Source organism: Lagenorhynchus albirostris, chromosome 5 (assembly GCF_949774975.1).
Source record: "Lagenorhynchus albirostris chromosome 5, mLagAlb1.1, whole genome shotgun sequence".
NCBI classification, from domain to species: Eukaryota; Metazoa; Chordata; class Mammalia; order Artiodactyla; family Delphinidae; genus Lagenorhynchus; species Lagenorhynchus albirostris.
In genome coordinates, this window is record NC_083099.1 from 74,451,108 (window position 1) to 74,469,747 (window position 18,640).

The 18,640-nt window shown below is 35.4% G+C and overlaps 1 protein-coding gene across 2 annotated transcripts in view; it reads left to right on the forward strand.

Moving 5' to 3' along the window:
* The window catches only part of FYTTD1 (forty-two-three domain containing 1), a 32,415-nt gene extending 19,163 nt beyond the window's left edge, over window positions 1–13,252 (forward strand). Inside the window, exons 4-9 of one of the 2 annotated variants that reach the window (XM_060150420.1) lie at window positions 277–389; window positions 2,141–2,237; window positions 2,661–2,722; window positions 4,239–4,313; window positions 9,421–9,547; window positions 11,177–13,252. In XM_060150420.1, coding sequence (XP_060006403.1) covers window positions 277–389; window positions 2,141–2,237; window positions 2,661–2,722; window positions 4,239–4,313; window positions 9,421–9,547; window positions 11,177–11,275 — 573 coding nt within the window. In that variant the 3' untranslated portion in view covers window positions 11,276–13,252. The remainder of the gene's footprint in view (window positions 1–276; window positions 390–2,140; window positions 2,238–2,660; window positions 2,723–4,238; window positions 4,314–9,420; window positions 9,548–11,176) is intronic. The other variant, XM_060150421.1, reaches the window with a different exon arrangement.
* The last annotated feature ends 5,388 nt before the right edge of the window (window positions 13,253–18,640 follow it).

Sequence of the window (18,640 nt, forward strand, 5' to 3'; positions counted from 1 at the left end):
ATCACCTGTGCATCCCTCAGAATACCTCAAACTGAACATAATCAAAATAGAAAAAAATTCATTCTTCTGCTTGAATTCTTCTTTTGTTGCAAGTATTTTAAGTGTAATGTAGTTATCTTTTTCGTCACTTAGACAGGAAATATTCAAGTTGTTTTAGCACAACCTGTACATCTAAGCAGTGGTCAGTCCCTGTCCATTCTGCCTCAGAAATGTTTATTATAGTAGGGTATAGAGCAAAAAGCAATCTAATTAACATAGTTTCTTGCTTTCTGAAAGAATATAGAGCGATATTTTCCAGCGTTAAAAAGGAAGGCAAACCTTCTGAGACAAAATGAAGTACAGAGAAAACCAGTTGCAGCTCTCAAGAGACCTAACCAGTTAAATAGAAAGTAAGTACTCAAATATAAGACAGTGTTATGTTATACATCATAAATAAAGATGGACTTCTTGCCCTGAGAGTTCAAAGAAATGAATTTGCAGTGATGTTTGTAGGTATCTAGTCATTTTCAAGACAGATATTTGGGATGTCTGTTTGAAAATCCAATATGGAAGTATTCAGTAATAGCTTCATTATCTCTTGGAACCAGTGTTATTGATGAATTTAACTGATTATAAACGTTTTAAAAAAGCATAACTCTGTGTCTTTCTCTTTCTTGACATATAGAGTAAAATTGCAAAAGGTGATCGTTTTGGTAAAAACACCTCTTCCAGAATTATTCAAAATTGAGAATTCTGAAAGCTGAATTTGTTATATAGTCTCAGTGGCTCTTAATAAAGCAGTGTATGTTATTTGTGGGAAAAGCAAACCTGAAAGAATTTTGCATGAATGCTTCGTAAGCTGAAATTATTTTTCTATTAATTTAAAAAAGATACAACAGGGCTTCCCTGGTGGCTTAGTGGTTAAGACTCCACGCTGTCAATGCATGGGACCCGGGTTTGATCCCTGGTCAGGGAACTAGATCCCATATGCATGCCGCAACTCAGAGTTTGCATGCCACAACTAAGGAGCCCGCCTGCTGCAACTAAGGAGCCCACCTGCCCAACTAAGACCTGGCACAACCAAATAAATAAATTAAAAAAAAAAAGTATAACAAAACTTAAAAATTGTGGCCTATCGTTATGGTATTCTGTTCTCTGTAAGGATAAAGTAGTTGACAGGCTGCAAAGTTTTCTTATTATTTCAGTTTCAAATGCCTTTTATTCATCTTTTATAGAAGATAATTCAAAGCAAAAAACCCTGAAATGAAGTTTTTGTATAAGTGGAATGGCTACAATTGCAGCTTTATTCAACTATCATCTCTTTTTCTTTTGGGAATCATTTCGGAGTACTTTTTTGGAAAAGGGAAACTTCTCAAATAAGAGCTTGTCAATTACATGAACCATTAATGAGCCCATGTTAATTGGGCTGGCAGGGAAATTTTGCATTTGAGCTTCTATAAGTTTGGAGGTAAGATTAGGTGACCTGTTAAACATTTATTTATAAAAATAAATAAGTAGACAGAAATGAAAATTTGTTTTCTCATGTTTTACCAACTTTCTATAGAAACTAGAAAGGAATTGGTGAAAGTCAAGTCAAACATAAAATTAAGATTACAATGTTCTAAGCAGGAGAGAGCAAACAGTGGAATAGTGTAAGTTTCTGTGTGATTTATATTAATATATGAAGGTTTCTGAGTGAAGGAGAGAAAATTGGAAAAGATGTTATATTTCAAGATTTTCTCTTCATTTTTTGTTTTCAGCGGTTTGACCATGATGTGCCTAGGTGTGCTTTTCTTTGTACTAATCCTGTTCATAAATCTGTACATTTATGTCTTTTACCAAATTTAGAAAGTAGCATTAAAAATGTTATTTCAGTGTCTTCAGAAGAGACCTTATATGTCAGAATATTAGACAGTTGAATATTTGTAAGAAAAATTAGGTCAGAATTAACCACATTGTTATGTAGTCTGCTACAGAGGGAGGTATTTGTAAATCAGATCTCAATAGCTTCATGTAAACAAGGGTATAATTCAGAGTCTTTGTGTTTAGTGTACCTCAGATTTTCATCCTATGAATTTAAATATTTTTGTTTATTTTTTCAAGATGTTTGAAAGTTGTTAAGTGGCCCACACTATTCATGGTGTACGTGTTTTTGTTGCAGAAATAACATTCCAGCCAATTTTACCAGGAGTGGAAATAAATTAAGTCATCAGAAAGACACTCGTCAGGCAACTTTTCTTTTCAGGAGAGGCCTGAAGGTATAAAAAACCCTTGGTAGTGTTTTCTTTTTACCCAAACAAAGGATCCTGAACATCCACCTTTAGTAATCCTCAATCATAGACATGGCCCATGATTGAGGTAGGGTTTGGGTTTAGAATATGGAGAACATGACATTAGATTAATTCCTTTTTTTTTTTCTATTTTCTCTTTTGTTGTCCTCAGTGGCAGTGTCTTATAAGAATTTAACATGTTATTTAGGAATAAACTTTTTACTACTTGTTCTGATACAGGAACCTGAACAAAGAGGTGTTGTTAGAATAGGCACATGCCCCTCTCCTGCATTCACACACCACACTGGGTTATAAAGTTACAGAGCAGGGTAGCTCTTTGGATTCAAATCCTCTGCTTTCTATGGGATCCTCTGCTTTCTATGGGATCTACTGCTTTTTTTTTCCCTTCAGGTTCAGGCCCAGTTGAACTCAGAACAACTGCTAGACGATGTAGTAGCAAAGAGAACTCGTCAGTAAGTTTCAATTTGTTTTTCAAGATGTCATTTCAAAACTCCCAGAATAGTAGTGACCCAAATTACTTTGTACCCCAATCGAAAAGAAATTAAATGAGACCCAAAGTGAATTAACCATTGAGCCTGAAATAAATAAATCCTATGTTGTTTTTGTTTTTTCCCCAAAAACCTTTTTCATTTTCACATGTCAGTGTTGTAAGTTTTAGCACCAAATACATTACTCTGTATTTTAATTTTTTTCTTGCCTGTTTATTCCTTTTTAATGAAACAGCTCTTTATTTTTTTATAACTACTTTCATACAAATGAACCAATTCAGGGAATAAATAGAATAAAATCCAGTAGCGCTTTTAGAAAATTTATAGATTTTTAAAAACAATAGGATGTTTTCTTTTCACATATTGTTTTTTCCTCCTTACCCCGTGAAGGTTTTTTTCAAGAATGTATTTTTGTCTGTTAGAATTGCACTCCCCAAGTGTGAGTTGTAACACTCCATCAATATGATCAGGTTTTAAAATTAAATCATTTAAAATTATGGCTACTTCTGTGAAAACAGAGCATATAAAACATGATCATTGTCCAGATATGATGCCATCTATAATGGGCATGATTTTGAGCAATTGGCGTGTCAGAAAGGCAACTATTTGAACTTGACGCTGGCAATGTTCTTCTGCACAGGAGTCAGGCATTGGAAACCAAAAGAAAGGAAATAATGATCATGACATATTTGCTTCTGCAATAAACAGTATTTACATAATTGTAATAATGTAAATGCAGCTTATTTGTTTTGAACTTTAAGAATCAATCTGTAGAAAAAAGCACAAAATACTTAATTTGGTAACAGTGTGATATAAATGTCAGATTTTGACCAACATAAATATAAAAGTAAAGCTGATAAAAAGTGAGAGGTACAAAATGGGTGAAGAGGTGGAGGGAAGGAATTAGAGATGCTACTATCCGTTTATACAAAGTGGGTAGGGGATAATGTCAAGAGACACTACTAAAAAAAGAGATTTTAGTATATTTAAAGTTATAATGGAAGTAAAATAGTGATATAGCCATCAGAACGTTTAGAGGTAGGAAGAGAAACTAGAGGATAGTGTAATGAGCTGAATCCTTACCATAGCAAGATAGTATTACATATGCATTTTGTTTAGTGAACTGGAAGTAACTAGCAAGCAGGAAAAACAGGAAAGGTTAAAAGTGCTGCCTCTGGGGAGCAGAAAGGGAGAATAGTGGGGTAAAGGACTGTTGTTTCTTATTAGAAGCCTTTCTGTATTATTTGATTTTTTTTATGTGCATATATTTGTTACACTGAAAAATATTTAATAAATTCAGGTGTCTAGTTCTTACACCCAGGATGCTGATTAATTATATCATGGTGGGGCCCAGGTGTCTGTATATCCTAAAAAACTAAGAAAAAGTAATGGCTACTTTAAAATGTATGTTTTAATGTGGAATACACTATAGGATTCATAAACTGTCATTTTAATGAAATTTTTGGTTTTTTGAAACTAGGTGGCGGACTTCCACCACAAATGGAGGAATTTTGACTGTATCCATTGATAATCCAGGAGCAGTGCAGTGCCCAGTGTAAGTCTTTTTTAGATTTTGCAAAAATTATAACTTCTCTCTATAAGATAATAGAGAAATATTTGACTTTTCTTCAGAGTATGATGGTTATGTTAGGATAAACTGAGACAAGGGTAAAAGTAATACTTGTGGTATAAAGTGGAAATAGTATAATATAAAATTAAAGGTAGGGGATTCCCTAGTGGTCCAGAGGTTAGGGCTCGGCAGGCGCTTTCACTGCTGAGGCCCAGGTTCAATCCTTGGTCAGGTGGAGAACTAAGATCCCTCAAGCTGCACAGCATGGCACCCAAAAACAACAAACAAAAAAATCAAAAATAACAAAAAAAGTTAAAAGTAAAAGCTCCCTGATTCCTGGTTCTACAGCCCCAAAGTAACCACTTTTAACAATTTCATATATTTATTTAAAAATTGGTGCCCATATAACATACTATGTACATCTATTTCTTGTGTATAATTATAAATGAGATAATACCATGCATACTTGCTCCCTTCTCCCCCTCCCCCCAGTATGCTTTGGACTTCTTTACTTTTCATTACATACAGATCTACCTTCTTTTTAAAGGCTTCATAATGTATTCTTTTATCTAGATGACCTTAATTTAGTTAACCATTCCATTATATGTATTGCATTATAAACTTTCTAGGTTGAAGCCGGAAGTGATGTTGCCTAGGGATGGGGGGTGAACTGAACCCCGATTTGACAGGCAAGATGTGAGACTTAAAGCACAGGGCCGGAGGTCAAGGATGCATTTCAAGAAAGTTCTAAAACCATATCATCAAATTCAGCCTGATAGTTGACCTAGCCATAGACCAGACCATAACTGGCACTCTTAAATTTTTCACATCAAAAAGTATCAGGAATGAAAATCTAAGCTCTATACTTAAAAAAAAAATCTAAGCTCTATACTTTAAAGTCCTGTATCAGCCAGTAGTCTAGCAGATTGGCTAGTTTCTTGGAAATTCTTACAGACGTACTCAGGCTTCTAACACAGCAGAGGAAAATATCTCTGTGTTGATATTTTTCACATTATGTGTGTGACCCATTAGTAGGTTATGAAATCAGTTCTGTGAGATGTGATGAACATATTGTAAAAATAAAATAAAATAATAAAATTTTTTTTCAACTTTCTAGGTTTATGGAGTTTTGTTTTTAACTATCTAGCCATTTTAATGATTGAAATGAAAACCTAGGATGATTCTCTACGATTTTAGAGGTTGCTTTATTTTAGTAGAAGATCAAGACTTGGAAATCGCCAATCCTTCCAAATTGTTGAAAAGTTTGTAGTTCTACTTACAGAGGTATTCTGTGAGCGATTTATAAATTTTAGTCTCTAGATTAGTCAGTCAAGAACCAAGTATTTTTTTGAATTCAGCAAGGTTGCGGGATACAAGATCAATATTCAGAAATCTGTTGTGTTTCTATACACTATAATGAAAAGCAGAAAGAGAAAGTTAAAGAAAAAAAAATCCCATTTAAAATTACATTTTAAAAATACCTAGGAATAAACTTAACCAAGGAGGTGAAGGACCTATATGCTGAAAACTATAAAATGTTGATGAAGGAAATTGAAGATTATTCAAAGAAATGGAAAGATAATCCCATGCTCTTGGATTGGAAGAATTAATATTATTAAAATGACCATATTACCAAAAGCAATCTACAGGTTTAATGCAATCCCTATCAAAATACCCAGGACATTTTTCACAGAACTAAAACAAACAATCTTAAAATTTATATGGAACCCCGAAAGACCCCAAATTACCAAAGCACCTGCTGAGGAAAAAAGAACAAAGTTGGAGGTATGACCCTACCAGACTTCAGACTATACTACAATAGTCAAAACAGCATGATATTGGCACAAAAAAGGACACATAGATCAATGGGTCAGAATAGAGAGAAATAAAAGCCAGGTACCTATGGTCCATTAATCTATGAGAAAGGAGGTAAGAATGTGCAATGGAGAAAAGACAGTCTTTTCAACAAGTGGTGCTGGGAAAACTGGACAGCCACATGTAAAACAATGAAATTAGAACATTCCCTCACACCATATACAAAAATAAACTCATAATGGTCTAAAGACCTAAATGTAAGACATGAAACAATAAAAATCCTAGAAGAGAAAAAAGGGGAAACACCCTGACATAAATCATAGCAGTATTTTCTTGGATCAGTCTCCCAAGCCAAAAGAAATAAGAACAAAAGTAAACAGATGGGACCTAATTAAACTTAAAAGCTTTTGCACAGCAAATGAAACCATAAACAAGACCGAAGGACAACCCTCAGAATGGGAGAAAGTATTTGCAAACAAAGCAACTGACAAAGGATTAATGTCCAAAATATACAAGCAGCTCATGCAGCTCAATATGAAAAAAACAGCCCAATCCAAAAATGGCTAGAAGACCTAAATAGACATTTCTCCAAAGAAGATATACAGGTTGCCAACAAACACATGAAAGGATGCTCAAGATCACTAATCATTAGAGAAATGCAAATCAAAACTACAATGAGGTATCACCTCACACCAGTTAGAATGACCATCATCAAAAAATCTACAAACAATAAATGCTGGAGAGGGTGTGGAGAAAAGGAAACCCTCTTGCACTATTGGTGGGAATGTAAATTGTTACAGCCACTATGGAGAACAGTATGGAGGTTCCTTAAAAAACTAAAAATAGAACTACCATATGACCCAGCAATCCCACTACTGGGCATATACCCTGAGAAAACCATAATTCCAAAAGAGTCATGTGCCACAATGTTCATTGCAGCTCTATTTACAATAGCCAGGACATGGAAGCCACCTAAATGTCCATCGACAGGTGAATGGATAAAGAAGATGTGGCACATACATACAATGGAATATTGCTCAGCCATAAAAAGAAACGAAATTGAGTTATTTGTAGTGAGGTGGTTGGACCTAGAGACTGTCATACAGAGTGAAGTAAGTCAGAAAGAGAAAAACAAATATCGTATGCTAACACATATATATGGAATCTTAAAAAAAAAAAAAAGTGGTTCTGAAGAACCTAGGGGCAGGGCAGGAATAAAGATGCAGACCTAGAGAATGGACTGGAGAACATGGGGAGGGGGAAGGGTAAGCTGGGATGAAGTGAGAGAGTGGCATTGATATATATATACTACCAAATGTAAAATAGATGGCTAGTGGGAAGCAGCCACATAGCACAGGGAGATCAGCTCTGTGCTTTGTGTCCACCTAGAGGGGTGGGATAGGGAGGCTGGGAGGGAGACGCAAGATGGAGGACATAAGGGGATATATGTATATGCATAGCTGATTCACTTTGTTATAACGCAGAAACTAACACACCATTGTAAAGCAATTATACTCTAATAAAGATGTTTAAAAAAAAACACACATAATGGTCTAAAGACCTAAATTTAAGACATGAAACAATAAAACTCCTAGAAGAGAAAAAAGGGAAAACACCCTGACATAAATCATCGCAGTATTTTCTTGGATCAGTCTTCCAAGCCTAAATAAATAAGAACAAAAATAAACAAATGGGACCTAGTTTAACTTAAAAGCTTTTGCACAGCAAAGGAAGCCATCAACAAAATCAAAAGACAACCTACAGAATGCAAGAAAATATTTGCAAATGATGTGACTGACAACAGGTTAATATTCAAAATATACAAACAGTTCATACAACTCAATACCAAGAAAACAAACAATCCAGTCAAAAGGTGGGCAGAAGACCTGAGTAGACATTTTTCCAAAGAAGGTATACAGATGGCTAGCAGGCACATGAAAAGATGCTCAGCAGTGCTAATTGTTAGATGCAAATCAGAACTACAATGAGGTATCACTTCACCTGTCAGAATGGCTGTCATCAAAAAGTCTACAAATAACAAATGTCGGGAAGGATGTGGAGAAAAGGAAACGGTTGGGATATTGTTGGTGAGAATGTAAATTGGTGCATCCACTGTGGAAAACAGTATAGAGGTTTCTTAAAAACTAAAAATAGGGACTTCCCTGGTGGGCCAGTGGTTAAGAATCTGCCTTCCAATGCAGGGGACGTGGGTTCGATCCCTGGTCAGGGAACTAAGATCCCACATGCTGTGGGGCAACTAAGCCCGAGCACACTGCAACTGCTGAGCACGTGAGCCACAACTAGAGAGCCCACATGCCGCAACTAGAAAGCTCACCCACTCTGGAGCCCACGCACCACAACTAGAGAGAGAAGCCCACACACTGCAACGAAAGATCCCATGTGCCGCAGTGAAGATCCCACATGTTGCAACTAAGACCCGATGCAGCCAAAAATAAAGTAAATTAAAAAAAAAACAACTAAAAATAGAACTACCATATCCAGCAGTTCCACTCCTGGGTAGATAGCTGGAAAAAACGAAAACACTAAATCAAAAAGATATGTGCATCCCAATGTTCATAACAGCACTATTTACAGTAGTCAAGACATGAATGGATAAAGAAGATGTGGTGTATATATATATATATATATATGTATGTATGTATATATATCTACATACATGTATGTATGTATGTATATATGTATACAATGGAATATTAGCCATAAAAAAGAATGAAATGCTGTTATTTGCAGCAACCTGGATGGACCTAGAGAATGTTATGCTTAGAGAAATAAGTCAGAGAAAGACAAATACTATATGATATCATTTATATGTGGAATCTATTATAAAAAAATAATACAAATGAATGTATATACAATGCAGAAACAGACTCAAAAGGGGAGAGAGAAAGGAGAAGGAAAAAATTAGGTGTTTGGGATTAATGTACAAATTACTATATATAAAATAGATAAGCAATGAGGATTTACTATGTAGCACAGGGAATTATACCCATTATCTTGTAACAACGTATAATGGAATATAATCTGCAAATACTGAATCACTATGCTCTATACCTGAAACTAACACAATATTGTAAATAACTATACTTTAAAAAATAAAAAGAACCAGGTTTTTGGTTTTTTTTTCTTTTGAGAATGTAAATAAAATAGCCTTCATACATTTGAACATGTGTACAAGTCAAGATGTCTTATGTACCAAATGATTTATTTTTCTTCTTTTGATTGTTAAACTGGTCTCTTTTTAATTTTTTTCTGGTAGAACTCAGAAACCACGATTAACTCGTACTGCTGTGCCCTCATTCTTGACAAAACGGGAGCAATCTGATGTAAAGAAAGTTCCTAAAGGTGTCCCCCTTCAATTTGACATAAATAGTGTTGGAAAACAGGTAAATTTTTTTTCCCTGTATTTCTCTGGGCTGTTCACTGAAAACATTTTAATTAACAAAACAAATGTTGTATAATGAATTAAATAGGATATCCTAATGCTCCTCAACCCCAGGAAACCACTGGTCAATCTGTTTTCTGTCTCTAGATTTGCCTATTTCAGACATTTCATGTGAATGGGATCATATAATATGTGAACTTTTGTGATGGGCTTTTTTCATGGTTTATCCATAATGAATATCAGTTGTGTTTTTTTTAATTACTGAATAACATTCCACCATATGGATATACTGTGTTTTATTTATTTATCAGTTGATGGACATTTGGATTGTTTCCATTCTTTGTCTATTGTGAATAATGCTCCTCTGAACATTCATGTACATATGCTCACACAAAAACCTGTACATTCACATACATTTGTGTGTTTGTATATGAGTATATGTTTTTATTTCTCCTTGGTAAATACCTAAGAGTGGATTGCTAGTTCATATTGTAATTCTGTGTTTAACCTTTGAGGAAGTACCAGATTGTTTTCTGGAGAAGTAGCTGCAGAACCATTCCTACCAGCATGTAAGAGGGTTCTAAATATTTCCATGTCCTTGCCAACATTTGTTATTATCTATCATTTGATTTTAGACATTCAGATGCAGGTGAAGTGGTATATCTCACCATGGTTTTGACAGTTTTTGTATTAACCTTGTATCTCGTAATCTTGCTAAAATTCACTTACTACTTTTAGTAATTTTATAGATTACTTAGGATTTTAGAGTTTCTTTCCAGTCTTTAAACCTTTTCTTTTTCTTCTTTATTATAATGGCTAAGACCTTCAGTTCTGTGTTGAGAGCATGTTTGCTTGCCTTGTTCCCAGGCTTGAGGAGAAAGCATTAAGTTTTTCACCATTAAGCATGATGTTAGCAGTAGGTTGTTTTTATCAGATTGAGGAAGTTCCCTTCTATTTGTAATTTGCTGAGAATTTTTATTTGTTGCATTTTGTCATTGACATAAGAATCTTTGGAACTGAAGATAAGAATTTCTGTATGGAAGGAAATTCGACCAAATTTATTTTGCTGATTTTTATTTTATTTTGTCACTTGTTACTTTCCTTTCAGAAATGAAGTATAATTGGGGTGCTTTTTCTGCTATTAATCAAAACCAGATTTTGATTTGAATTTGATTTAAGTATTTGTAATGAACTCAGAAATTAAAGAAAATTTGTTTCAAAATATTCACAAATCTAAATAACTTTTATCAGAGGCATCACTAGAGTTGGTGGCAGTGTTTGCAGACCCTAAAAATAATTCAAATAGAGAAATCTTTGGGTATATACTTGTAAGCATTACAGCGTATGTGTTTTATATAGTACATAATATTATAATGGTTAGGAGATAGGGTTTCTGAGTCAGTTTCAATTCTAAAGCTGCAAGTAGGCAACTTAACTAACTTCTCTAAACTTCACTAAATTCACCTATTTCATATGGTGTTTGTTAGAATTAAAGGAGTTCATACATATAAATATTCAGGAAATGTTAGCTGTTTTTACTATGAATCACCATTATGATCACATTATTTTTCCAAAGCAAATGTGGCTTACAGTCAAGTTGTTAATTTTTGTTTTGTTTCGTTTTCTCTAGACAGGGATGACTTTAAATGAGCGATTTGGGATCCTGAAGGAACAAAGAGCCACTCTCACTTTCAACAAAGGAGGAAGCCGCTTTGTAACTGTGGGATAGGTCCCATGTCAAAGGGACTTTTGAGTGATGACTCTTTTAAAAATCGAATTCTTTGAAGAGTGCATCACAGAAATTCAAGAAACTTTATTTCAAAATATTCACAAGGCTAAATAACTCTTATTTTTTATTTTTGAAGTTGTTGTTTTTTTTTAACATGTATAAATAATGCCCTGAAAGAAAAACAGGGACTATACCTATATGTTCTTAAAGATTTCATGGTTGGCCCAGACAGAACAATTCTCTATTTGACTTCTTTGGTTTCTCATGCAGCAGAAAGAAGGCGGAAAGATAGAAATTGATTATTTTTATGATAGTGGTATTTAGGATCTCATCACCTTTGCCCATTGTTTTACACTTTGCCATGGTAAATCTTGGTCTTCAGGATTTGAAGTAGGTCCCTTTGTTGCTGTCACTTATTCTTTAATAGTGTTGATGTAATAAGTGCAATTGACTTTTCTTCATTAGGGATATAAAAAAATTATTAGAATTCCAGTTTGGGGGTTTAAGGTTTATGGGAATATCTGAACTTGGTTCATTTTTCAAATGTTAGGTTAATCCTCCAGAGTTTAAGGATTAAGTAAATTAAGGATTAAGTAAATCCTTAATGCTGAACTTTTAACAAGAAATGTGACTCTAGGCATAGGCTCAGTTTAAAATGTTAGTGTTTTCAGTGTTTGAAAGCTATAAATGGGTGTTTACAAGGTTATCTGATAGAGAGCCTCCTCTGAGGAAAGTCTAGTGTAAAAATCTGATAATTTGTGTTTAGGAAATGAAGAAAGCATGAGAGGAAGTAGCAGGTGGAAGACAGGTAACTGAGGAGAAAAACTTTAAAACCTAGGTCACAGGTATACTGTTTGGATTTAGTGTAGTCTTGAGTCTAGTGTCCACAAAGAATTCTTCAAATGATATTTAGAATAATTATAATTATAAAATGGATTGAGTCCCTTAAATATTTTGATAGTAAAATTAGCCATAAAGCCCTAGACTTCTTTTTAGAGAAGTTAAACTTTAAGTTTGCTAAATTAAACAGTATACAGCTCTAAAAATAAAAATGTATATGTCACCAGGTAAAAAGTGCAAAATGATAATAGAGTTACATTATAACCTTGTTTTGTACCTTTGCTTCTGATTTCTTGTATAAAGTTCAGGTATTTAGGGTGAGAAGAGGGTTTTCCCCCCACACTCTGGAGGGTTAGGAGGAGTTAGTTCGTTGTGCCAAGCTAGTGCTAAACGTCCTTAGATGGTTGTAAATTATAAGTTAGGGTATAATGCCAAAACGCAGCAAAATAGACTACACGTTACAAGTTTGGTCATTTTGAAGCTTAACTTTTTGGTTTGCTATAATGTTGAAACCTCTAAGTAGGTGTTAGTTTCCAAACAGTGTATTATTAGTGTTGATTTTCCCTGTTAAAAAAACACGAAACATTAAGTCATGGCTCCTGCCTGCTTTGTGGTGTGTACTAGACTTCATTGTTGTCTCTCATGCTCCTTGGGTTACTTGGTTTATGCTAGCCACGGAAAGCTATCAATAACAGTTTCCTGCTTATACCAAAGAATTAAATCTGATCCTTAATATCTGGTATTTTGCGTGTAAGTCTACTGATAAGGGATTATTGGAAGCCAGTCATACAATTTGAAAGTAAACTGTAGTCTCTCCATAGGCTGAGGACTCAGTGCAAAACGTTTTTGCAAGTATGAATGCTTAGATTCGATCTATGAACAATACATTTTAGACTGGTTGAGAATTACTGGTAACTTATTTTGAAGCAAAGGAAAAACAACTGAGCACGAGTTTGCTGTCTTTAGAACAGTTTGTGAAAATATGGTATAAAGATGTTTTCGTTTTCTTGTTATTTTAAATATTATTGTACAGAGCTATTATTAATGCCTTTTTTTAATCTTAAAAATTGCCCCAAATATTGATATTAAGTGTATCAAACAAAGTGTCTTTGGTATATTAAACTTTTGCTCTTCATGCATCTGTAATTCATTTTCTTTTTAAATACAGAATCTTGCCTTTGTTACAGCCAAATTAAAATTCTTGAGTGCTAACATGTATATAAACAAAAGAATATGCTTTTTTGGAGGAAAATTTTCCCTTCTTGGAATGTGGTTATAATTATCCTTTTTCAGTTCTTAAAGCTTTTTTTTGTTTTTTTAACAGGATGCAACTTAAATTTCCCTTTGCATCAAGGTGTATCCAAAACATTGATGCAGTGCATCACAAAATGAAAGTTTATATTTAATAAGGAGATGCTTTACACTGTACTTTTTGGCATTTTTTGGAAAAGTTGCATTTAGATTTATTCTGAAGCTGTTCATTTTTAACAAATAAAATATTACAGGTCTTACATGGTTTATTCTTAGCTATAAAGATTGAGTTGTGGTTTTTAGATTGTTCTGTGTTACAAAGAAGTTTGTAATGACTATAATTTTTAGGGTTTGAAAAGCTACCTACCAATTAAATTGGTAAATCAATCTAGACTCATATTGACCTCCCACTGACTACCTTTTGACTATTTCATTCATAGCTCCAATAGGAAGTAGCCAGGAGGAGTTAGAATAGAGAATTGAATTTACTTAGAATGCAGTATATTAGGCTGAATGAGCCTTTAGAGATCATCCAGCTTAACCCCTCTTTTTACATCTTGGTTCAGTGAGACCCAACTTTTCAAGACTTGTGTGTGGTAGAGTCACTTTTTAAGCTCAGATCTTTTAATTATCAGTTCATAATAAACTTCCTGTGAATTGAACACCCACAGAAAGTAGTGGAATTGTGTGCGGCTTGTCAGATACCTAAGAATTGGTAGTAGCCATGCTTTAGCCTTTGTAGCACTGTAAGTAAATACACTCGCCAGTGATGATTATGAGATTTCATCACTTTGGTATTCCAGTTAGGTAGACCTATTAGAAAAGGCCAGTGCTCCTAATCAAACATTATGTATTTTTTTCTAATAGGCATAAACTTTGCCACAATTTTAATTATAAATTATATGATTAATTATAATCATAAAATACTTCTGGGCTTCCCTGGTGGCGCAGCGGTTGAGAGTCCACCTGCCGATGCAGGGGACACGGGTTCGTGCCCCGGTCCGGGAAGATCCCACATGCCGCGGAGCCTGCGCGTCCGGAGCCTGTGCTCCGCAACGGGAGAGGCCACAACAATGAGAGGCCCGCGTACCGAAAACAAAAAAACACTTCTAAGTATGAAGAAACTTAGACTTTATTGCCCAGTGGTTATTTTTTGTTATAATAGATACGTATATCATATTTTGCTGTCAATAGCTTTGTAATTCACACAGCATACACAGTGTCAGGGTAACTTTTGTTCTGATTTATATTACTCTAAGGAGATAAGAGGAGAGGAAATAGCTGACTTTGCACTACAGAGAATGAATACCATACATTCTGAATGCAGGCAGTATTAGAGCAGAAAATGATTCCTTTATTTGTGATCAGTCTACCTTCAAAGTTTCATCAGAATTACATGATTACTTGTTTTTTGCCACTGTAAAAAAAATGAAGCATGTGATTTAAGCTTTCCTTAAAATCAGGTTCTTTTTGCATAATCAGTTTGGAGTTAGCCCCTTTTTAGAAATGATAACAAAAAACCCAAAGCATTTACAACAAGAATTTTGGACTATTGCAGACCATTAATAGGGATTTAAAGATTTGTTTATAAATTGTTGGCTTCGAATGTTTCTTTTTTTCCCTGCCATTACAGTTTACTTTCTATCTGAAATCTATTCAGCTAAAAGCTTGATAAAACAAGGAAATGTGATACCATTCTGGAACTGAAATTCCTTTTTCTCAATGTATTTGGATGAGGTTTACTATTGTTTAAAGATGAATAGGAAAACTGTTTCCCTAGTGTGTATGTGTTTAATTTCTACTTCCACTTCTGTTTTCCTCTAAGAAGAAAATCACATTGTCTAAATTTTCTTGTATAAAGTTTTAAAAAGTCAACTATTAGTGATTCTTATTAAAGGAGTCAGAAAGGGTAAGACCAAACATTTATTGAATATATTCAACAAACCAGTTTCTGTGCTTTATATTTGAAGAGAATGGGATTGACCAAGATTTTAATCCTACTGCTTTGAGTTTATAAAGTGAGACCTTAAAGGAGTAGCCATAATATATTTCTAGTGAGTGAAGGTAGGGAAAGGACTTTATTTCTGCATGATGGGAGATGCAGAGCTGGAGAGAGTTACTGAGATTGGAGTGAAACTCTTGTCCCTAGTGTTCAATGAGTAAACTTTCAGCCTGTAAAATACACAAGAAGAAGCAGGGAAGTTCTCTATATTATTCCTAACATTCAGTAACCCCCATTGCCTATTTTTTCATCTCCTGCTTCCAGACCACAGAGCAGTAGTGGAATAAGTTATAAATCCTTGTATCCCTTTTGCTCACAGCCCTTTTTTTTTTTTGCGGTACGCGGGCCTCTCACTGTTGTGGCCTCTCCCGTTGCAGAGTACAGGCTCCGGACGCGCAGGCTCAGTGGCCATGGCTCACGGACCCAGCCGCTCTGCGGCATGTGGGATCTTCCCGGACCGGGGCACGAACCCGTGTCCCCTGCATCGGCAGGCGGACTCTCAACCACTGCGCCACCAGGGAAACCCCCTCACAGCCCTTTTGCAGCTGTTTCTCATCACTTCTTTTATTCATCACTAGACTCTGGTGAATGCCCTACAATGACTCCATTTCCTTTACCTCATTCTCACAAGATGATCTTGTCCCTTGCTTTATGTAGAATATTGAGGGAGTAGGATGAGAATTCCCTCATATTCTACCTTTACTTTGTAGATGAAACTACAAATCCTTAGAAGGCTCAAAATTAACTTCTTGATCTATCTTTTCTTCCAGCCTTTATGTAGGACTATTTCTCATATATTAATAATAGTATATATATAGCATCTTCATTTTTCTTGTATCCGCAGGCCTCTGTTTTGGCCTTCAAATATCTACACACTTAATGTCTACAGATATTTTGGCCTTAATGAGACCCTGTTCTCAAAAATTGTAATTCTTTTTTCTCCTAACCTCCTCTGCTGTATTAGCACATAAACTCCTATTGATACACTCAGTCTAGGATATGGAAGATAATTATATAGAGTTAAACATATTAAGGACCTTAAAATCTAATTGGCTAGACAAAGTGACAAAAGTCTATAAACATGGTCAGAAGTTCAGAGACCAGGATTAGCATGGTATGTTGTAATTACAATGAGATGTGCAGGTAGATAGGAAGAATGAGGCCATATTATAGAGAATTTGTCAGAAGAATTTGGTGTAAATGTGGAAGGTAATAGGTAATCAAATATAGATGACATCTGTGCATTTTAAATATCTGGCAACTTTCTATAGCATTGTAACATTAATATGGAATATATGGTTATGCTTTTAATTATTGTGGTTGAAATAGCTCTAAAAAAATATAAAATGAGGACCTGCTCTTTAAATAGCCTAAAGTCTTTCTAAGAGTAAAAGAACAATTTTAGGAGTCCAGAATAACAGAAACCAACTCATGCATTGGATAAACGTTACTTGCCAGGGATGACCATGTTCATAAGAGACATTGAATGAGGAACTTGTCGATAAGGAAACTAGAGCAGAGTATCAAGAATTCACAGAACAGGGCTTCCCTGGTGGCGCCGTGGTTAAGAATCTGCCCGCCAATGCAGGGGACACGGCTTCGAGCCCTGATCCAGAAGATCTCACGTGCCGCGGAGCAACTAAGCCTGTGCGCCACAACTACTGAGACCTGTGCTCTAGAGCACGTGAGCCACAACTGCTGAGCCCGCATGCCACAACTACTGAAGCCCATGCGCCTAGAGCCTGTGCTCCACAACAAGAGAAGCCACCGCAATGAGAAGCCTGCACATGGCAACAAAGAGTAGCCCCTGCTCGCCACAACTAGAGAAAGCCCACGCACAGCAACAAAGACCCAGTGCAGCCAAAAATTAATTAATTAAAAAAAAATTTCACAGAACAACTCTCCGAGCAACCAATACTAATCAGCTTTGGCACCGAGATTAAACATTTTTACAATCTTTTCCATGTAGGAGTTGGGTAAGTGCTAATCAAGGTTTCATTGAAGAGCCCGACCTTGAATAATGGAAAGGATCTCTCTAACCTTATTTTCTTTCACTCTCTGACATGAACTTTTTGGCCTGTGGCAATGTTCTCCACAAGAACCATTATAAATCATACCTGGATGTGTTCATGCTGATATTCCTTTAAATTTAGAGTATTGCTCTCACCTTCCAGCCTTTCTTCAGGTTTGTTTCAAAACCTCATTCGACGTACAAGATTGCTTTTCTCTGAATTCTGATGGCTAATACCCACCACTTCAACTTAGCCCTTTTTGTGGTTTTAATCTCTAATTGGCTTATTTGTCTGGATTTCATAATTACATAATAATCTAGGAAAAACTGACAGTCTATTTCCCACAGAAAATACTAGTTGATTGTAGGGGAAATTTACATCATTTAGCAGGAATGGCTTAAATGTGTGAAAGAAACAAGAATATGCTGAAGACTGGTTGCAGTATATGTAAGGTCTAATTGGTTTAAAATGAAGTGGTGGGAATTCCCTGGTGGTCCCGTGGTTAGGACTCCACTGTTTCACTGCAGAGGGTGCGGGTTCAATCCCTGATCGAGGAGCTAAAATCCTGCAAGCCACGTGGCGTGGGCAAAAAATTTTTTTAAATTTTTTAATCAAATGGAGTGGTATTTTCTACTTTTTCAGTAACTGAATGATTAAAAAAAAAACTTCAGTTCTATATTTCCCACATGTAGATTATGATCAGATCATTTTCTCTTCCTTAATTTTGGTTCCAAACTAAAATTTTAGACTTCAATGCCGTTCACCCAGCTTTGTTCAACAAAATTTTGCTTAAAGAACAGGTACTATTTAGGGTGTTTGTTTTATTTTCCTTAAGAAGCTATTTTGTACAAGGAAGAAGGTTTATACAACCCTTTCAATGAGAATTATGAAGTTTGGGACCCAGGTTAACACTTCTTTTTCCCTCAGGCAATAATAATTAATAAATCCACAAGTCTCCATTAGGATCATTTGGCTTATAGAATGACAGAAGTCGAACGTTTCTCCTCTCACTGCCAAAGTTTCTGGCAGCAACGGTGTTAAGCCTTAATATTTACTCTAATCCTCCAGTGTTGAGGAAGGAAGGTAGAGAAATTCTGGTGAGAACAGTTGTCTGGAAGATTTTTTGTTGAGGCATGTTAGAAAGGCTGCTGGGAGCCTAGAGTAGGGAGCTGCTCCAGATTTGTGAGTTCCGTTTTAATTTCCCTTGGAAACCTCACGTGGGCGGAGGCCAGCGCCTGGATGTGCGGGGCTGCACTGAAG